Source organism: Theropithecus gelada, chromosome 10 (genome assembly GCF_003255815.1).
Source record: "Theropithecus gelada isolate Dixy chromosome 10, Tgel_1.0, whole genome shotgun sequence".
Lineage (NCBI taxonomy): Eukaryota > Metazoa > Chordata > Mammalia > Primates > Cercopithecidae > Theropithecus > Theropithecus gelada.
In genome coordinates, this window is record NC_037678.1 from 85132652 (window position 1) to 85151725 (window position 19074).

Here is a 19074-nt window from a genome sequence, read left to right on the forward strand (position 1 = left end):
AAGCAAATGCTACTCACCTCAGGTGGCTATTAGTATTTAAAGAGATAAAGGGTGTGAAGTACCAGGACCAGCTTACATTAGCTCCTGCCTTCCTCTTTCCCCATCACTCTACTCCTAGCATTTTCTAGAACTAGGCTTCCAAGAGACAGCCATCTGGAGAGAATGATTGCCCTCTTCCTCCTCCCTCCACTAACAGTCTTTTTTTTTTTTTTTTTAATTATTATACTGTAAGTTCTAGGGTACATGTGCACAACGTGCAGGTTTGTTACATATGTATATGTGTTGCATATGTATACATGTGCCATGTTGGTGTGCTATACCCATTAACTCATCATTTACATTAGTTATATCTCCTAATGCTATCCCTCCCCACCACCCCATGACAGGCTCCAGTGTGTGATGTTCCCCTTCCTGTGTCCAAGTGTTCTCATTGTTCAATTCCCACCTATGAGTGAGAACATACGGTGTTTGGTTTTCTGTTCTTGCAATAGTTTGCTGAGAATGATGGTTTCCAGCTGCATCCATGTCCCTACAAAGGACATGAACTCATCCTTTTTTATGGCTGCATGGTATTCCATGGTGTATATGTGCCACATTTTCTTAATCCAGTCTGTCATTGATGGACATTTGGGTTGATTCCAAGTCTTTGCTATTGTGAATAGTGCCGCAATAAACATACGTGTGCATGTGTCTTTATAGCAGCATGATTTATAATCCTTTGGGTATATACCCCGTAATAGCATGGCTGGGTCAAATGGTATTTCTAGTAGATCCTTGACGAATCGCCACACTATCTTCCACAATGGTTGAACTAGTTTACAGTCCCACCAACAGTGTAAAAGTGTTCCTATTTCTCCACATCCTCTCCAGCACCTGTTGTTTCCTGACCTTTTAATGATCGCCATTCTAACTGGTGTGAGATGGTATCTCATTGTGGTTTTGATTTGCATTTCTCTGATGGTGAGTGATGATGAACATTTTTTTTCATGTGTCTGTTGGCTGCATAAATGTCTTCTTTTGAGGAGTGTCTGTTCATATCCTTCGCCCACTTTTTGATGGGGTTGTTTTTCTCTTGTAAATTTGTTTGAGTTCTTTGTAGGTTCTGGATATTAGCCCTTTGTCAGATGAGTAGATAACAGAAATTTTCTCCCATTCTGTAGGTTGCCTGTTCACTCTGATGGTAGTTTATTTTGCTGTGCAGAAACTCTTTAGTTTAATTAGATCCCATTTGTTAATTTTGGCTTTTGTTGCCATTGCTTTTGGTGTTTTAGTCATGACGTCCTTGCCCATGCCTATGTCCTGAATGATATTGCCTAGATTTTCTTCTAGGGTTTTTATGGTTTTGGGTCTAACATTTAAGTCTCTAATCCATCTTGAATTAATTTTTGTATAAGGAGTAAGGAAGGGATCCAGTTTCAACTTTCTACATATGGCTAACCAGTTTTCCTAGCACCATTTATTAAATAGGGAATCCTTTCCCCATTCTTGTTTTTGTCAGGTTTGTCAAAGATCAGATGATTGTAGATGCGTGGTTTTATTTCTGAGGGTTCTGTTCCATTGGTCTATATCTCTGTTTTGGTACCAGTACTATGCTGTTTTGGTTACTGTAGCCTTGTAGTAGAGTTTGAAGTCAGGTAGTGTGATGCCTCCAGCTTTGTTCTTTTGGCTTAGGATTGTCTTAGCAATGCGAACTCTTTTTTGGTTCAGTATGAATTTTAAAGTAGTTTTTTCCAGTTATCTGAAGCAAGTCATTGGTAGCTTGATGGAAATGGCATTGAATCTATAAATTACCTTGGGCAGTATGGCCATTTTCACGATATTGATTCTTCCTATCTATGAGCATGGTATGTTCTTCCATTTGTTTGTGTCCTCTTTTATTTCATTGAGCAGTGGTTTGTAGTTCTCCTTGAAGAGGTCCTTCACATCCCTTGTAAGTTGGATTCCTAGGTATTTTATTCTATTTGAAGCAATTGTGAATGGGAGTTAATTTATGATTTGACTCTCTGTCTGTTACTGGTATATAAGAATACTTGTGATTTTTGCACATTGATTTTGTATCCTGAGACTTTGCTGAAGTTGATTATCAGCTTAAGGAGATTTGGGGCTGAGACAATGAGATTTTCTAAATGTACAATCATGTCATCTACAAACAGGGACAGTTTGACTTCCTTTTTTCCTCATTGAATACCCTTTATTTCTTTCACCTGCCTGATTGTCCTAGCCAGAACTTCCAACACTATGTTGAATAGGAGTGGTGAGAGAGGGCATCCCTGTCTTGTGCCAGTTTTCAAAGGGAATGTTTCCAGTTTTTACCCATTCAGTATGATATTGGCTGTGGGTTTGTCATAAATAGCTCTTATTATTTTGAGATACGTTCCATCAATACCAAATTTATTGAGAGTTTTTAGCATGAAGGGCTGTTGAATTTTGTCAAAGGCCCTTCTGCATCTGTTGAGATATTCGTGTGGTTTTTGTCTTTGGTTCTGTTTATATGCCGGATTACGTTCATTGATTTGTGTGTGTTGAACCAGCCTTGCATCCCAGGGATGAAGCCCACTTGATCATGGTGGATAAGCTTTTTGATGTGCTACTGGATTCGGTTTGCCAGTATTTTATTGAGGATTTTTGCATTGATGTTCATCAGGGATATTGGTCTAAAATTCTCTTTTTTTGTTGTGTCTCTGCCAGCTTTGGTATCAGTATGATGTTGGCCTCATAAAATGAGTTAGGGAGGATTCCCTCTTTTTCTATGATTGGAATAGTTTCAGAAGGAATGGTACCAGCTCCTCCTTGTACATGTGGTAGAATTCAGCTGTGAACCCATCTGGTCCTCGACTTTTTTGATTGGTGGGCTATTAATTATTGCCTCAATTTCAGAGTCTGTTATTGGTCTGTTCAGGGATTCAACTTCTTCCTGGTTTAGTCTTGGGAGAGAGTATGTGTCCAGGAATTTATCCATTTCTTCTAGATTTTCTAGTTTATTTGCGTAGAAGTGTTTATAGTATTCTCTGATGGTCATTTGTATTTCTGTGGGGTCGGTGGTGATATCCCTTTTGTCATTTTTTATTGCATCTATTTGATTCTTCTCTCTTTTCTTCTTTATTAGTCTTGCTAGCAGTCTATCAATTTTGTTGATCTTTTCAAAAAATCAGCTCCTGTATTCATTGATTTTTTTTTAAGGGTTTTTTGTGCACTAACAGTCTTTCTAAAGGATGTCATTACTCTCTTCAGCGATCAGTCCAATGGACTTACTATGGATTTCCAAACCCCTCAGGCCTAGAAACATCCCTAAACCTGATAGTGGAAATAGGAACGAACTTCTTGATGAAGAAAGCATCTCGCTACATAATTAGAGATGATAAGCTTAAACACTAAAATAGCTGTTTGGCATGATTTTGTGTGGGTATATTCATGAAATCAACCAACCAAAAATAGATTGTGTCATATCCTTGCTTGTTTTGATAGAAAGCAAGGGGCATGGACAAGTAGGGCCCCTGATGTTGGAAAGGAGCCTCCAGGGACGGGAAGAATTAACAGGCTGGAGGACTAGGCTGGGAACCGAAGAGAACCCCAAAGGCTTCACACCTGTGTCTAGGATTGACCTTTTGTTAACTTTTAAGCGGCCTGAGTCCATAGAAACTGCATTCTGAGAGGTTGCGTGGCTAGAAATCGGAAAACTGCTTCATATGAGTGCTCTACTTTGTAATGAAAATAAACACTGTTAATACAGGCAATTGTACGTTGAAGGATCATTGTATTTATATTTGCAATTGTATAAGTAACAAATATATTTTGGTTGTAACTATTAAGCTATACAGATAAAGTGAAAGTCTTATCATTCCCCCTTAATCCTAAAAATGCTCAGCTCTCTCTTGAGAGAGTTCTCAAAATTTTGGTCTCAGGACCCCACTACACACTGAAAAATTACTAAGAAACTTAAAGGGCTTTTGTATAGTGAGTTAACATCTGTCAGTATTAAATATATTAGACATTAAAACTGAATTTGTTTTAGTATTCATTTAAAGCCAACAATAATATACCTATTACTTGTTAACATAAATGACCCTTTTTAATAAAAAATAACTATATTTTCTTTCTTTTCTTTTTTTTTTGGAGACAGTTTCACTCTGCCACCCAGGCTGGAGTGCAGTGGCGGGATCTCGGCTCACCACAACCTCTGCCTCCCAGGTTCAAGTGATTGCACTGCCTCAGCTTCCCGAGCAGCTGGGATTACAGGCACGTGCCACCACGCCCCGTTAATTTTTGTATTTTTAGTAGAGATGGGGTTTCACCATGTTGGCCAGTCTGGTCTTGAACTCCTGACCTCAAGTGATCCGCCCACCTCAAATCCCAAAGTGCTGGGATTAGAGGCATGAGCCACTGTGCCCGGCCATATTTTCTAAAACAAAAATAATTGAAAGAGAAGAATGGCATTGCTTCACATTTTTGCCAGTTAATGTGTACCTTAGTAAGAGAGCTAGATTCTCACGTCTGCTTCCGCATTCAAGTCTCTTGATATACCACGTGTCATGTCATGTTGCCTCTACAATAACCCATTGTAGAATAAGAGGTAAAAAGCCAAATATCTAAGTATTATATGAAAATAATTTTGACTTCGTGGACCCCAAAAAAAGTCCTAGGGACCCCAGGACTCTCCAAACCAAACCTGGAGAACTGCTGTCCTAGATGTAGCTACTATTATCAGTTTAGTGTGTAACCTTCCAGACTTTTTTTTGTTTTTAAACAAGAACTACTTTACTATATATAGACTCATATGTATTCATGCATTTCTGAAACTTTAAATTCTTAACAGTATATGTATTTTTAATACATTGTTAATATAAGAGTTTTCTAAATTGGTGTGGATATATTTGCACTTCTTAATTTCCACATATTATTTCCTAGTATGAATGTACCACAGTTTTACTTAACTATTTCCCTGTGAATGACCTTTAGGTTTGTTCTGAGTTTTTTGCCAGTAGTAGCAGTGCTACAGTGAATATCCTTCTATACAAATTCATTTATGTATTCAGTCTTGAAGCAAACATTTACTGAGTACCTTCTATGTGTCAGGCACTATCCTAGGTACTTCAAATACAGCAGTGAACAAAACAGAAATCCCTGCCTGGTGTTTTTGGGTTTATAGCAGGGCTGTTGGTAAACTTTAGACGGTTCAATAACACTGGGATGTTGTACACAAAATTTGTGGTGGTGGTGTTCATAAATGGAGGAAAGTACCCATGGTTTTCATCAGATCTTGAGAGACCTCATATAACTAAAAATAGATTAGGAACCAGTGATTTAAAACCTTTTCGATAACATTTATTTTACTTATAATATGGGAAAAATTTCCTTTACAGTCTGTCCTCTTGAGAATCGTCTTCTGTATTGCTGTGTCTCCAACCTGTTATTGAGATGAAAAAAGAATCTCTGGGAATGTAAAGCCTCTAAAAAGTATAGAGGGGTGTAGGGCTGGGATGGTGTGGAGGGGTGTGGTGCACATTGTTATGAGGTGATGTTAAAAAATTTATATGAGGTCATACAGGTTAGTCAGCAATATTACAGGACTCAAAAATTATTGCCCATTAGGAAAAAATGGGATTTCTGCTGATCACCAGAAGAAAGTTAAATTATGTGAACTACACATGGTTTTCTATGGTTATAAAGAATGAGTTTTAGAAAGATTTCTACTAAAAATGTTTAACCTGATATTAAAGTGTTTAAAAGCCTACATTTCTATTAATTGGGAAATCTAATTCAAAATACTATCCATATTCTCTAAAAATAAGCCTAATGACTCATACTTTAATATAAAAATATTGGTGTACAATCTTCTTTATACAATTAGAGAGTTGCTGATTTAATAAGAAAGTTATAAGAATGTGTTCTTGAATCATTACATTTATCCTTTGAGGCATGTATATGGTTTTGTTTCTGAAGTGCTGTATTAATATTGTGTCCTGGCCAGGCACCGTTGTTCGCTCCTGTAATCCCAGCACTTTGGGAGGCCTAGGTGGGAGAATCACTTCAGCCTAGGATTTCAAGACCAGCCTGGGCAACATAGGGAGACCCCATCTTTACAAAAAAAAAATTTATAAATTAGCTGGGCCTGTCTAGTCCCAGCTACTTGGAAGGCTGAGGTGGAAGGATTGAGCCTGGGATGTTGAGGCTGCAGTGAGCCATGATCTCATCACTGTACTCTAGCCTGGGTGACAGAGCAAGATTCTGTCTCCAAAAAAAAAAAAATAATAATATGTGTTCTAATTCATTTTCTAAAAATTCCCATCCAAAAAAGCTTTTGTATAATCAGCTATACAGGTTTATGTTGCATATGTTAGATATATTACTTTCATGCTACAATGGATTTTTATTTTTAAAGTGAAATCGAGTCAAATTAGTATCATAGTTGTATTTACATCTTAATATTGTGTTTTCATCTTAATGAATTATTTTCAGAGAATCGGCATTCTAAGTAAAGCTGATTTCCTTTTTAGAATTGAACTACCAGGGTAGTACTTTAAGAGAATGGTGCAAGGCCTGGCACCATGGCTCACGCCTGTAATCCTAACACTTTGGGAGGCCGAGGCAGGCAGATCGGGAGGTCAGGAGATTTGAGACCATCTTGGCTAACACAGTGAAACCCCGTCTCTACTAAAAATACAAAAAAATTAGCCTTGCACTGGGCAACAAAGTGAGACTCTGTCTCAAAAAGAAAAAAAGAATGGTGCAGATATGGTCGCCTTTAATTTAAATAAGGCCTTCAACAAAGCTGTTGTGGCATTCTTTTGATTGAGGTGGAGATAGTGCTTTTAGTTGGTTTCATCGAAGAATTATTTTCAAAGGATATTGCTTAATGGCCACATAACAGCCTGGAAGGAATTTTGTTTTTAATCTTAGGATCTCCTCTTAAAAATAGCTTGTTAATATAGAAAAGTATATGGATGATGAATGTTCATGGTCTCACTACCCAGAGGTCTCATTAAAAAGCATACACAACCTGATATGTGTATATGTTTTTTTAAAAGAAGAATAAAAATGAATATATGGAGAGAATGATACACAATAAGGTGTAAAGTGAAATGAAGTCTTCTTCTCCTCACTTCTCCCTGTGTTGCCCAGGCTAGAGTGCAGTAGTGAGGTCTCTGCTTACTGCAGCCTCCACCTCCCAGGTTCAAGGGATTCTCATGCCTCTGCCTCCCAAACAGCTGGGACCAGAGGTGTGTGCCATCACACCCAGCTAATTTTTTTTTTTTTTTTTTTTTTTTGAGACAGTCTCACTCTTTCATCCAGACTGGAGTGCAGTGGTGTGATCTTGGCTCACTGCAACCTCTGCCTCCCGGGTTCAAGTGATTCTCCTGCCTCAGCCTCACGAGTAGCTGGAACTCCAGGTGCGTGCCACCACGCCTGGCTAATTTTTTGTATTTTTAGTAGAAATGGGGTTTCACCATGTTAGCCGGGATGGTCTTGATCTCCTGACCTTGTCATCTTCCTACTTCAGCCTCGCAAAGTGCTGGGATTACAGTCATAAGCCATCGTGCCTGGCCCTCCTCCTGACTTCTCAAACCCTGGTCCCTTTCCCCAAAGATTTGTTAGCTGTGTCTTAGACATCCTTTCAGATCAATTTTTTTCATAGACCCATAGAGTACACTTACATCATTTAAATCCACTTATATAATACTACATGCCTTCTTTTGCTTTTTTTTTTTTTTCCGGTCAATAACATATCTCGGAGATTTTTTCCTACAGACGTGTCTACCTTATTTTTTGAGAACTGTACAGTATTTTATAGAATACATGTTCTTGAATTTGTTTAACCAGTCCTCTATTAATGATTTATTTTAGGCTAGTTTCCGGCCAGGTGCCGTAGCCCAGGCTTGGAGTCCCAGCACTTCGGGAGGCCAAGGCAGGTGGATCACGCGCTTAGGAGATCGAGACCAGCCTGGCTAAGACAGTGAAAGCCCATCTCTGCTAAAAATACAAAAAAATTATTAGCCAGGTATGGTGGCGGGCGCCTGTAGTCCCAGCTACTTGGGAGGCTGCGGCAGGAGAATGGCGTGAACCCAGGAGGCGGAGCTTGCAGTGAGCGGAGATTGCACCACTGCATTCCAGCCTGGGCGGCAGAGCGAGACTCCGTCCAAAAAAAATACAAAAATTAGCCAGATGTGATGGTGTGTGTCTGTAATCCCAGCTACTGGGGAGGCTGAGGCACAAGAGTCGCATGGGCCCAGGAGGCAGAGGCTACAGTGAGCGGAGATCGTGCCACTGCACTCCAGCCTGGGCAACACAGCAAGAATCTGTCTTAAAAAAAAAAAAAAAAAGATTTATTTTAGGCTACTTTCCAATAAGAACGAACTCCTACTTTTAGTGCCTAACACAATAAAATTTTATCACATCACAACTGCATGCCGGTGGACAGCCCATCTCTGTCTTGTAGCTGTGCCATCTGGCCCTGTGTTCTATAAGGCCACAGCAAAAGAGATGGCCTGGAAAAGGCTCTAGCTCTTAACTGTCTTGCCTCTCCTTTCTTTGGCCAAAAGAAATACGTGTTTGAGATTAGGAAGTGTCACGGAGCACCTGGGTATTTGGAGAGCGTCAGTGGTCTCTGCCACTGTACGAACAGTGAAGTCCTGTATCAGGCTTCAAAAAGAAGAGGAAGTCATTACCCAATTGTTCATTTGAGAAACAAACTCCGCATGTATCAGCAATGTGCTCATTTCCTAAACAAGCCTGTTGGCTGCATTACTAGATGTAGAATGAAATATTTTGATTCTAGATGCCCCATTTTAAGAAAGATTGATATTGACACTGTCCAGGGACATGTAGTCAGAACATGTAAGGATCTACAGATCTGTAGTCCCAGCTACTCGGGAGGCTACAGATTTTTGTGTCCTGAAGGTTTTCAAAGACTTGGAGAAGAGGGTGATGGTTTGTAGGGTACAGAATACTTTTATTCTGTGTGGTTCCCAAGGAGAGAACTAGAACCAATGATGGAGTGTTAGAATGATTTCTCTCACAATGGAGGATATTTAATCAGCAATTAGAGACCTTCATAAATCAAGCATAAGCCAGATGACATCTATGAAGAATATTGTAAAGATTTTTTACTTAGCATGGGAGATTGGTCTGGGTAATCTCTGTGGCCTCTTTTTAAATCTGGAATTTTGTATCATGAATGTCAAATGAATATTTCTTTTTCTTTTTAAATAGGACACTGATGAAATTCAAGTTAACTATCCTGGAATGTTTGAATTGATGGAAGATTTACAAGGTAAGGCACTTGAAAGAATGTTTAGACTCCATGGGGAAAGGTAGGCCAAAAAAAAGAATTTTTAGACTCCATTTGAGAGAGACATTTTGAGAGCCAGCTCTTTGGCAGGCACTGGACAATGCACTAGGGATCCATTGTTGAGGAGAAAGCAGACTGTCTTCATGGAACTTCTGATATAAAATGGAGGAGGCAGGCACCAGGCAGCTGTCAAAAAGATAAGTGTTAAATTAGAATTGTGGTCAGTGCTATGAAGTAGAGGCATATAGTGCCACGGCTGTTTGTCAAAAGATGGCAGGACTTTTTTTTCAAGTGCACTTGAGGATGATAGAACACATTGGTGACTTCCTTCAGCCACAGTTGGCAGCTGAGATATAGGCTCAAGAAGGAAGGTAGTGGGTTGGTTTAGAAGTAGGGTTTTGTCGGGGGGAAATGTCCCAATCTGGGAGACAAAGAAGTCCTATCTGAGGAAGTAGCAATTGACTGTGCTCTAAAAAAAATGGAGATGAAGTAACTGGGTAGACAGAGTAAGCAAGTGAGTCCGAGGCAAGGAGAACAGCATATGCAAAGGCCCTCCTGTGAAAATGAACATAGCAAGAACTGAAAGAAGGGCATTTTGGCTGGTGTACAGGGAGTAAGAAGGAGAGAGTTAAGTGATGACCTTGGTGGGTCAATGGGAGTCACAGATCAAATGCAGAAGTACTTTATAGGCCTTGTTAAAATTGTTTGCCCTTATCTTAAAACGCCCCTTGAGGCATCTTAGAGAGATAACAGTATCAGACTTGGATTTTGAAAGGAGTAGATTGGCAGATAAACTAGTAGTGAGATTAGTATCAGTAAAGCTTGTGTGATGATGGTGGTTTGTACTAAGGTGGTGGCAATGGAGATGAAGAGAAGCAGATGCATCCCAGAGATGTTTAGGAGGTAAATTTTGCAGTTCCTGCTGGTGGATTGGATGTGGGCAGATGAAGGAGAAAGACATTTGAAGCATAATTGCTGAGTTTTAGCTCACAGAGAGAGAGATGTTGTTCTTCACTGATAGAGGAAACAATAGAATAGCAGGTGTGGGCAGGTACAGCCCTTGAGTTTACATTTGGATACATTGGGTTCGAAGTGCTTTTGAAATACCTAAGAGGTTATGTCAAGTAGGCAGTTGAGTATGTGGGTAGGTAGCTCAGAGGAAGCTACTGGCTTGGTTAAAAAGTTGGGAGTCAGTTGTGAATAGGTGACATTCAAAGCATTTGCCTAGGATAAGAACATGGAGTGAGCAGAGAAAGTGGCTTGATACTGAGCCTTTAGCAGGTGGGTAGACTACGTCTGAGCCTACAAGGAGACTTGAGAAGGAGTAGCCAGCAAGGTGTTCCGGAAAAACACCAGAAAAGTGTAGAATTGCCTGAACCAAAGGAAAGAAAGAGTGTTTCAAAACAAAGGGAGCACTTAGTAGCATTAAAAGCAAACTATGAACTGAAAAGGAAGTTCACTAGATTTAGAAACAAGAAGGTTATTGGTGTCCCTGGTGAGAGCTCTTTTGTTGGAGCCAGGAGAGTAGAAGGGGAGTAGGTTGAGGAATAAGTGGAAAATGAGGAACTGGAGACAGCAAATGTGTGCTGTTCTTTCAAGAAGTCTAGTGGTGAAGAAGAGGTGAAGGATGGAAGGTTACAGGTGTCAGAAGAGAGGAGGGGAATAGGAGTTGGGATGAGTTTTGTTTTTTTTTTTTTTTCTAAAACTTGAATTTAACTGCTGACTAGAAGAATCTAAGTGCTTTCGTAGAAGAGGTGACTCTAGAAGAGAGGGAAAAGATAATTGATGATGACAGGTGTCTGAGAAGGTGGGAAGGGTGCAATACAAGGGCCAGTGGAGGGGTTGACCTTGCTAAGGGGAGAGGCAGAGTTATAGCAGGAAGGGAGAACAGATAGCACCAAAGGACGTGTAGGTGTTTATGTTTGAAAGCAAGAAGTTCCCATCTTGTGGATCTTTCTTTTTTTTTTTTTTTTTTTTTTGGTCAAACAGGAAGTAATATATGCTAAGAATGAAAGAGAGTTTTGAGAAGTGAACGGAACCATTTGAAATAGTCATTATAGGGAATGAGAAGGTGAACTGACCATCAACAGTAGGTGGTAGCTCAGGACGAGGCACAAAAATCAGGTAGTTGAATTAGTTTGGGTTGGGGGTTTGCTAGTTAAAAATGACAAAGAGACAAAGGTAAAAGATAATTCTAGGAATATAATTGAAATAATAGGTTAAAGAATCTTAGCTGGAAGAAAAAGGAAGTGGGAACAAAAAAGAGTGAGCTGATAAATTGGGAGGAAGAAGAAGAACTGTGCACAGGTGATTCCAAGGCGGTCAGGGAATGGTCATGGTTGGAGTTCCTGAACACACTGGAGGGACAGGAGGATATGGTCAGAAAATGAGATGTTTGATGATTTTGGAAGTAAAGCAGTTACAAGTGATAACTTGGTTTGGGACATGTCTCAAGTATCAAGGCAGAGGTGGCGTAATGGAGTGGTTGATTAGAGATGAGATTTTAATATCTTAACTTGTTGATTATTAACATGAAGTCACCCAGGATGGTGGCAGTACTGGGAGTGTAGAGGAAAACTGAGCCAAGTGCCAAACCTTTCAATGAATGAGGGGAGTGACTAACCTGATGTCAGACAGCAAGCAGGAGTCAGGAGAAGATTACAGCCTTATGGTGTGGGGCCTCAGCAGGATGAATGTGTTTAATGGGGTAGAGAAGTAATGGCCTGGAAGAGGCTTCAAGGAGTAAGAAGGACACAGACCAAACTCTGAAAGAGGTTAGATATGCAAAAATAAACTCAATTACTTGAAAGGGATGCTAGAGAAGCAGTTTCCTCAAAAGAGAGCTTCAGCTTGCCTCCTTTGTGGGAATTTGTGAGGTGGTTATTTTATATATACAGACTAACATCAAAAATAGTTTCGATGAATGGGGGAAGCTAGAGAGGTTAAAGGTATATTCTGTGAATCCAGAACTATACTTACCTAGGGGAGACTTTATCTGGATCCTGAAAAATTGTAAGATGATTTAAAGAAAGAGGATTATACAAATAAGTATCTAGTCTTTACTTACAGATTTATAGTCTTTTGTGAGCTTTGTTGTACTTGCTTCCTTAAGTTACGAGTGAGAAGAATTAGGGCCAAAGAGAACAGTTGCCTGTCAAGTGGCAGAATTAGCTGCCAAACTCATGCTTTTTGACTCTGCCCTGGCACTGTCTGAACTGACCCTGTTCCTTCTTGTAGTTGCCCTTCCGTAACAAGGTTCATTTTACCTATCATGCAGCCTCCTCTGAGTGTGGAGCTTCTGTCACTCTGCAAACAGAAAGATGTGTAACTGAAATCTTACCATTGTCATCAGTTTTCATTCATTAATAGAGAGATTGGCAGCCAATAGCATGCGTGGCCAAGATGACAGAGGATCAGTAATAAGCCACACACACCCCTTCCCCAGCACTACCCCAAGGACTTACCTGATGTAATCAAGGAGCCACTTTATCCAAAGGCTTGAGAGATGATGGTGGGCTGATGATTTATCACTTGGGCTCTAATGATAAAAATATTATTCAAATACAGCATTTATTTTTGTTCTGCTATAGAATCTGTGTTCATTTCAAGAAAGAAAAGAGAAAAATACTAGAAATTAGACCTATCCGTTGGAAAAGGTTACTTCCCACTGATTTCAACGTATATACAGCACTTAACTCTGTGCTCAGTGCAATTCTCTGAGGTTTTTCTAATACCCTAATTTTACCTGTGAGAAAATTGAGGCATCAAGAAGTTCAGTATCTTGTCCATGGTCACACTGAATCTGTAGTTACAATTTGAATTCAGAGTCCTATACTGCATATTTGATATGTATGTGGTTCTTTAAATTCAGATTAACATGTATATTCAGCGAAATGTATTAATCTTAAAGGTACAGCTGCTTGTGTTTTAACCACCATCCTGACCAAAATATTGAACATTTTCAGTCTCTCAGAAGGTCACCTTGTGCTCCTTCCAAATTGATAACCCCCTCTTTTCCTAAAGGTTTCATTTGTTTTTCAGATGGAGTCTCACTCTGTCACCTAGGCTAGAGTACAGCGGCACGATCTTGGCTCACTGCAACCTCTGCCTCCTGGGTTCAAGTAATTCTCCTGCTTCAGCCTCCCAAGTAGCTGGTATTACAGGCATGTGCCACCATGCCTGGCTAATTTTTGTATTTTTAGTAGAGACTGGGTTTCACCATGTTGGCCAGGCTGGTCTCGAACACCTGACCTCAGGTGATCCACCCATCTTGGCCTCCCAAAGTGCTGGGACTACAGGTGTGAGTCTCCTAAAGGTTTTAAATAGACCATATATTTTCAGGAACTATGGCCTAATACTTTCAGATGCTTTCCTAGTGCTTCTCTTTTTTTTTAACTGTAACATCTGTTACAGAAATCAGATTTCTTAGTTTTTGATACATCTTATCCATAGGAATATTAAGAGGAATTATTTAAACTTATAAAATGATATTTAATAAAATGGATACAATCATTAACAGGTTGGTTTTATATATCTTCGCTTACCGTTTATTGAGCATCTACCCATGTGCCAACCGCTGAGCCAACAGTGGAAATACATAGTTCCTGATCTCAGGGAGCTTATATTGTAGTAGGGAAGAAGAAACACACAAAGATAGAGACAGACTCATACATTCAACTGAAAATGAAATCATTTATAATACAAGGAGAAACACAGGAGGAAAAGGCCCTAAATCTGCTTAGGGAGTCAGGAATGCTTTTGCAAAAGAGGCAGCACCTAAGCAAAAATGAGTTTGCCTGGAGAATGAAAGGTGGGTTGAGGTTTAAGAGAGCTAACATTGCATCCACATGGAGGTAGAATAGGATATGCACATCCTTCACTCTCCTGATTAAGGAATGGTACCATAATCCAGTATTCCTTGAGTATGTAGAACGGCGAGATGATGGGAGATGATACAGGATCAGAGGTTTCTACATTTTTTTCAGATTAGCATTGTAATGTCTTGGAAGAATTTTGCATAGAGTAGAGAAAATGAGACAGATTTGTGTGTGTTAGAAAGCTCACCTTCCAGCATTGTTTATGAGGCATAGTTTATGAGGAAGGAAAGACTAGAGCTAACATGGTTAATCTGTTTGTTTTTTTGTTAAATGTATGAGGAAACCCAGGCACAGACAGAAGTAAAGTAACTTGTTCCAGATGATAATAATTAGTGAGTGGTAGAGCCATGATTTAAACCTAGTTGAGCAGCCTGATTTGTATGCTGAAATCTTAGCCATTCTCCCACAGAAAAAGTCAGAGGCAGAAGAGATGGGAAGAAGCATAGTCAGGGGGTGATGGAGGCAGGGAGACCGTGGGAGACTTTCAGGTGTGCTCTTCTGCTGACTGGAAGATCATGTTACTTCCAAATTTGTTTCTGGTATTTTACATTTATGGTATACATTTTTTCTTAATGGTTGTGGTGTGTCTCATTGAAGCTGCTATTATTAATTCACAGAAGAAAAGTCCAGAATGTTGACCTAATTTTACAAAACAAGCTGCATATCAGCTGATGAATGCATGAGACATTTTCAAGGCTTTCACAGTGGTCTTAAGGTAAGTTCAGTTATTTTTTTAAACAATACTCAGTATTGTTTTTAGTAAACCATAATAAATTAGGTTTATTTTTAATAAGCAGTTGAACTTCACCTTAAAAACACTGTGAGAGTCTTAAACAGTTAACCTGCTAGCCAGATTTTTCTGTTATCTCAAAGCCCAGGGCGAGTTGGAAGTCCCAAAGTTTCAGTTTTTCCCTGGGTGGTCTTCAGTAGAGGTCCCCCATGATGCATTAGGAGGTGTTATTCTTTTATAGATGGCAAAACTGGAATTCGATAGAGGTTGAATGACTTTGCCCCCGGTTATGTAAGAGTTAAAACTGGGAGTGTGATCCCAAAGTCCACTCTTTCCACCACCTCACACTGCTTCTGCAAGAAGGGAGGTTCAGTGTGGCAGTGTGAGTGGCTCGTGAGGGAAGGTTGGAGTGCTGCACAGTTACACCCTGTGCTCTGCAGTAGTGCTCTTGAATTTCTGTATGGCTGATGTAGGTCAGACCTTCAGAGAGTGTTATACCTACTAATCTTAATTAGTATATCCTACTACTAATTGTTTAGAAGGCATTTTAGAATTTATAGTGCATCACATGTTTATCTTTTCTACTGGTATTGTCTGTAACTAATGCATAATTAAGCCATAGCAGCAAGAAGTTGAGCAAAAATGAAAGCACCATACCTGAGCAACAGACTCTTCCAATGTGAGACCCAGTTTACCTCTGGTCGCTTGATATGGTTAAAATTCGAGCACTAGAAGCCTTTAAGGAGCATCTAGTCTGATGGCTTTGAAGACCACGGATGATTGTCACGAGGTCATCCAGCTGCTTCACAACACCAAGAATATGGTCCACCTTTTTTTTTGATGATAATTAACCTACTAGTTTGTGTCTGTCATTCTTCATGAATTGGGGCTGTTGCACTTAGAGGATTTTAGTAGCAGGGATTCATTATTTTAGGGAATAGTAGAAATCGTTTGAGATTGAAGAGAAGAAAAAGGTTTAGGTGCAGCTAATTTGTTGATTGTTTTTAATAAGACTATTGAAAATGTGGTAGGTTACTATTTTTAAACTGAAAGAATACTGATATTGGTAAGTTTATTCATTTCATGATTAGTGAAAGTAGAAAAACAAAACTAAGATAACATTTGATCATGTAGTAAAGTTTAATATAGAGAACACATGAAGGATTTTTATTTCTGAAATTCTTTTAATTTTGTAGAATGGCTTAAAATGTGCTCAGAGTAAATTTAAGTATTTGTATAAAGAAAAATCAAATATACAACATTAATCTTAAATGAACAATAGAATAATGCTTAACCTAGTTTTTCACCATCAACTTGAAGGAAAGAAGTCTAAAAATTTTAAAACATTAAGAGAAGTGCCTCTAAAAGAATGCACATAATTATTTCCTAATGTGAGATTAGTAAAAATTAGTAAAATATTGTAAATCTGAGAACACATAGTAGCTTTGGTAACTATCTAATGAGTTTCAAAGCCATCTTCCAAGTTTCACAATCATACTTACATTATGGCTTAGGAGTGAGGCATTGTGGCACTGACCTGTCTTCCTCCAAAGAGCAGCTGAAAGGAGCATGAGATATGACATGCTTGGTAAAGTTCTCACCAACTACTGACAACTCACCTGGGGTGGCAGTCACCTGGGTTTTGCCCAGCGGGCTTACTTTACACCATTGCTGGCAAGTAAAGCATTGTGGGGCTGCCTCCTGAAATGTCACTTGCCTGTCTTAATATTCAAAAAGTTTCACGTAGTTTCGCTTTGGAGTCACTAAGAAGCCTAGCTATAATCTGAAAGTGAAATGAGATTTAGGTTTACATGACCCTTAGAGAATGAGGACAGGTAGATGAGATGGGATTAAGTCTGTGGTGTTGAGCTGTTCAGGGCATTTGCTGTATTATCTCAAACTACCTGTAGTGTATTTTTAGGTATGGGTGAGAGTAACTGTTCTTGGAATAGAAAAGCCCTGCTGCATCGAGACACAATGCTGGCAGCTGCAGCCGTGTACAGAGGTAAGGGATGACCACTCTTTCACCTGCCTCACCATGGCACTTGGGCTGTATCATGTTGATTCCTTTCACATTGCCAATGTATTTTCCATTCCCATTAAGGCTCCCTCAGACTTCATGTCCTTCCTCTCAAAACACAGATCCTGTGGCTTTTTCCAGACAGCCTTTACGATTTCCTTACCCTCAGTATTAATAATTTTTCATGTAAGTTGTTCTCAGAATCTTACGAATATCCTATACCCATTTCTTTTTGAAGAACATGACCTTTATTGAGGAGAAATTTTTTCCTACTTGCATTTTTTCAGACTTTAACCATTATTGTCTTTTTAGAAATGTACAGAAATGAGGATGGTTCAGTACCTGCCACATATCAGATCTATTACATGATAGGATGGAAATATCATGAGTCACAGGTAACATTATTAAGGTGGATCACTTTTCTTAGTGGGTTCATGTTCAGATTATTGTTTACTAACTGGGGGGAAGGGGTAATATAAGACAGCATTAATGGCTTTAATTGGGACTGTGTATTATCTATTTCTGATGTCTTTAATCTTTATTATTTTCAGGCAAGACCAGCTGAAAGAGGTTCTGCAACTGTGTCATTTGGAGAACTAGGAAAAATAAACAACCTTATGCCACAGGGGAAAAAATCACAATAAATATTTATTCAATGTCAATGTTGTCCAGAATTTTCATCAGAAATGGATAGTTTTCACATCTAAAATTATTACATTTTGAAGCAAGAAGCACTCTAAGCTATTTAGTAATAGACTTTTCATATAATTAGGAAAACCTGATATCACATCTATAGTAACCTTTTCAGTTTCATATTGTTTCTGTTTTCATAAGGATACTGCTGAGTGTCTTTGCAGATTGAGCCTAAAAGCAAAGAAAATATTTCCCTAAAATATTTGCAAATAATGTTCACATATGTAAATGCCTGGGAAAATATTACTCATGCTGACCTTTTGTACCTTTTTCTCCTGCTTTGATCTTTTGTTACTTCTGCGAAAGGACCACAGCCATGGAGATGAGAGGAGGAACAAGTTGGTCGGTTCTTTAGAGTTCTGGCTCATTTAGATTGAAAAACATAGACTTTTTATAATCACTATTGTAGGGTACTTAAGCCAAAGTTGTATTTGTCATACTGTTTTCTTTGCCTTGAAGAGGAACAGATGAATATGCACCTTCTCCAGAGTTATGTGGTTTTAGAATTTAGAAGAGCATGTATCTTTATTAAATCCCTCCTCAGCTCTTTTTAAAGCATCTGAATTTAACCTTATTTCTTTTTTACCTCCATGGTGTGGGTGGGACCACCATGGTTTTACACCCCACCCTACCTTAGGGAAGAAGAAAACATTTTAAAGAATTACAGAAGCAGAATCACATGTAAAAGTCTCTGCACAGTCATCAGTTTATTGTTAGGCTTTCCTTTGTATTTTCTGGGCTTAAGCACTATTGTCTTAATCTAAGTTCACAGTCCTGTTGTTGTCGAGGAGGGTTCAAAATCATGTGGAGATAATCAAGCTCAGACAGCTTAAGATAGGTGGGAAGAATGTACAGGAAGCAGGGAGAAGGCTGAGAAGCAAGCAGGAGTGAGCGCTAGGTGTGTTGTTTCCAATTAGCTGTTTGCTGTCTTTTCCATTTAACCTGGTTGCTGCCCCAGCCTCATCTTCAGCCTTCAGTGATCTATGATAGCATTTCCTTCTGTCTCCTCTCAGTCTCTCTCTCTTCTGCCTGCCTTCCCTCCTTTATGGTATTAGCAGCAAGCTCTCCATGTGTCGGGGCTGTGTCTTAGCCTGTACATAGCACATGGTGCTTTGTTCATAGTAGATATTCAGTTAAATTTTGAACTAATATTATATGACAGACTTGCCCTTTGAAAGATTAAGTTATAGTTAAAAACCAAGATTTGTAGGAGAAAAAGAAATTACTCTCTTCAGTTGGAAAAATCATTGATATTTGAAACTGGGATACGCTTGGTAGCTTTTTTGTTTTATTTTAACACAAAGTAAACCTGTGAGTAGAATTTGGTGTTTGGTTTTTTGTTTTTTTTTTTTTTTTTGCTTAATTTTCAGAATTTGAAGACAGAGAACAACAACAAAAAACAAAACATTCTGTGCTAGCCAGGTGCAATGGTGCATGCCTGTAGTCCCAACTGCTTGGGAAACTGAGG

At 39.1% G+C, this 19074-nt stretch overlaps 1 protein-coding gene across 3 annotated transcripts in view; it reads left to right on the top strand.

Moving 5' to 3' along the window:
* The window catches only part of NDUFAF5 (NADH:ubiquinone oxidoreductase complex assembly factor 5), a 35711-nt gene extending 17835 nt beyond the window's left edge, over nucleotides 1-17876 (top strand). For 2 of the 3 annotated variants that reach the window (XM_025399350.1, XM_025399349.1), the window contains 4 exons: nucleotides 9208-9268; nucleotides 16815-16898; nucleotides 17226-17308; nucleotides 17465-17876. In XM_025399350.1, the coding sequence (XP_025255135.1) occupies nucleotides 9208-9268; nucleotides 16815-16898; nucleotides 17226-17308; nucleotides 17465-17557 (321 nt within the window). In that variant the 3' untranslated portion in view covers nucleotides 17558-17876. Of the gene's footprint in view, nucleotides 1-9207; nucleotides 9269-14780; nucleotides 14879-16814; nucleotides 16899-17225; nucleotides 17309-17464 lie in introns of all 3 variants that reach the window. The other variant, XR_003121475.1, reaches the window with a different exon arrangement.
* Nucleotides 17877-19074: the final 1198 nt, after the last annotated feature.